This window comes from Vigna umbellata, chromosome 6 (genome assembly GCF_029865625.1).
Source record: "Vigna umbellata cultivar VRB3 chromosome 6, Vumbellata_1.0, whole genome shotgun sequence".
NCBI classification, from domain to species: Eukaryota; Viridiplantae; Streptophyta; class Magnoliopsida; order Fabales; family Fabaceae; genus Vigna; species Vigna umbellata.
In genome coordinates, this window is record NC_142170.1 from 8,031,504 (window position 1) to 8,034,185 (window position 2,682).

Consider the following 2,682-nt stretch of genomic DNA (forward strand, 5'->3'; position numbering starts at 1 on the left):
ATATTATATGTGTATATGATATTTTGGGATGTCACAAATTATACATCACATTGTTTTTTATGAAAAGTAAATTTTTATGATAAATATATTTTGAAATGATTGGATCAAGGAAAATTCGACTAAGATAAGGGAATTTTGGTATTTTAAAAATTATAATTCTATTTTCTTTTCTATAAAAATATTAAGTGTAAAAAAGTGGAGCGCAATTAGAAGCAGGGGAAAAAGTGGAAAATAAAAATATAGGGGGTGAAATCATGTAAGAGTGGGGTGCAGGGCAAAACGTTGGGTCATCTTCAAAATTGAAACCCACGAGGATTTCTTTCTTCATCATCTCCATCCCCACGAGCCAGCCATCGCCGCACGTCCCACTTCCGGTCGGCGCCGTCGGCGGAAACGCCGGCAACCATCAGAGGCGTCGCCGGCGCAGTGGCTCTTTCTTATCTTCGCGGGCATTGCGGCGTCAGCCCCAATATTAGAGGCTCCTCCCTAGCAAGAGCCAACACCGGCAGCGGTGATCGCCACCGGTGTCGTCGCCGATGACGGGCGACACTTGTCCTCTCTTTCTCCTTCGTCGATTCCTTTTCTTTTAAGATGCATCGCAAAACCTAAATCAGAATCAGGCAACCCCTACGACTCCACACTAGCCCGCCAGAAGCCCAGCCACAGCCGCGACCCTGCCGCCAGAAAATGGAGATTGGTGTTGAGTGGTTGAAGATGATGGTGGACGGTACAGTGGTGAGTTTTCGTTTTGGTTCAGTGTAGGTAGAATATGAGCTTGTGTGTGGGTGCTGGAAATTGGTCTTTGTTCTTGGTGATTGGTTCTTATTTCTGTGGCTTTGTGCAGTGCAGGTTGAGGATGATGGTGTCATGCTTGAGTTGGGATGGAGGTTCTAATGGATGAATGGAGTGATTCTGTTGGTGAAGATGAAGATACTGGTTCTGTAGTTTTTCCTTTCTGTTGTGTTTTTCTGGTGAGTATTAAAGAAAGTTGATGTGTTGTCATTGAATTTAATAATAGCTTATAACTTAAATTTCTTATATTTTCTATTTCTACTTCACGTTTTTTATTTTTTTTGCGTTTGCTACATAATTGGGCCGAAGGCCCAAACAAAAAAATACCCTAACCCACACTGTGCCATACATAAATTCTCTCCAGTGCAGCAATTAGGTTTCATATATATTCTCTCCTTTCGCAGCAGTTGGGTTTCTGCTCTGCGTCTACCATCAATGGTATCGTCTTTTTTCTTCTACTCTGTGTAGGTGTGATATGAATCTGATTCTGATGGTGTTTGGATTTTGCATGAGTGCAGGGGAAGGGAACAGGGAGTTTCGGTAAGAGGAGGAACAAGACCCACACCCTCTGTGTCAGATGCGGCCGTCGCAGCTTCCACCTCCAGAAGAGTCGCTGTGCTGCGTGTGCTTTCCCAGCAGCACGCACTAGAAAATGTAACTCTTTTACTTTTTAAATTTAGGGTTTGTGTTAAAGATTTGGTCTTAATTGGTCGATGGTTTCAGATAACTGGAGCGTCAAGGCCATTAGGAGAAAGACCACTGGAACTGGAAGAATGAGGTATCTGCGTCACGTGCCTCGCAGATTCAAGAGCGGCTTCAGAGAGGGTATAATCGGTTAATTATTTGAGTGTTTAATTTTGGGTGTTGTTTTAGGGATTTTGCTAACGTTGTGATTTTGAATCAGGTACCGAAGCTGCACCCAGGAAGAGAGGAGCGGCTACCACTGCCTAAGCTGTCGAAGGTAGCAATTTTTCTGGATCAGTGAATTGTAGGAGTTTTTAGGCTTCCATGTTGTTCGAAACCCTGAGAAACAATATTTCTGTCGTTTTGATCTCATTTCATATATATGGATTTGTATTTCAACTTGATTATGGTAAGGAGATTTTGATTTGATAGTTATTTTACGTCTATACTTTAGTTTTCAATTCAGGCCTTAATTTTGAATTTGTTGTTGGCAAAATTAATTATTTTATGCTAACAAGGCTAATAAGATAGTTTGCATTACAGCACTGACTTATATTTTGCATACTACAGGAGAATTTTAGAATTTTAGAGTAGAATATACATTATTAGTTTATTGGTTTGGGGTTTTATGTTATTTGAATAGGCTTGCCATCCAAGCCAGCTAGAATAATTTCAACAATGAAGAAATGCAAGACATGTCGCACCTGATAATTCGGGTGGGAAATGACAAAACCATGAATGTTCAAAATTCTTTGCAACTTTCTGTCCTGGTAATGTTTCCTTCATAGAAGAAGAGTATGAGAATATTCAATTTTGCGATATATATAATGTAATGATAAGTGATAGTCAAGATGACTCAAAAAAAGAAATATTTGCCTTAGTTATAGGGATATTTGTTATTTTTGCTTCTCTATTGAAAAGTTTACTCTTGACAAGTCTTGTTGGACACAATTAAGGAAAATGCATTATTACTAAATTTTATGGGTTGCTTGACTTGATAATTATGGCATCATGTCCACCATAACCAACAAGCATTATTTTCTTTTTAAATTCGTCTCTCTATCCTTTTCTTGAAATATTTGTACTCAACTTTTTTAATATTCATTGTTTGACATTCTCTTTCCTATAAAATTGTAGTTTTCATTCATAATTTCCTGAAATAAAGATGATAAACGTCTAAAGATGGGATTACCTCATGTCTTTTCT

The 2,682-nt window shown here is 38.9% G+C and overlaps 1 protein-coding gene across 1 annotated transcript; it reads left to right on the forward strand.

Annotated features, from left to right (window-relative positions):
• Nucleotides 1–1,115: 1,115 nt before the first annotated feature.
• LOC148196714 (large ribosomal subunit protein eL37x-like) lies at nucleotides 1,116–1,911 on the forward strand. The gene is made up of 4 exons (XM_088092347.1): nucleotides 1,116–1,230; nucleotides 1,311–1,446; nucleotides 1,516–1,617; nucleotides 1,697–1,911. Exons 1-4 carry the CDS (start codon nucleotides 1,228–1,230, stop codon nucleotides 1,741–1,743), a joined length of 288 nt encoding a protein of 95 aa, XP_087948473.1. The 5' UTR covers nucleotides 1,116–1,227; the 3' UTR covers nucleotides 1,744–1,911.
• Nucleotides 1,912–2,682: the final 771 nt, after the last annotated feature.

Coding starts and splice junctions, on each gene's coding strand:
- LOC148196714 (XM_088092347.1), top strand. Junction 1,447..1,515: donor AGCAGCACGCACTAGAAAAT/GTAACTCTTTTA, acceptor CGATGGTTTCAG/ATAACTGGAGCGTCAAGGCC. Junction 1,618..1,696: donor CAAGAGCGGCTTCAGAGAGG/GTATAATCGGTT, acceptor ATTTTGAATCAG/GTACCGAAGCTGCACCCAGG.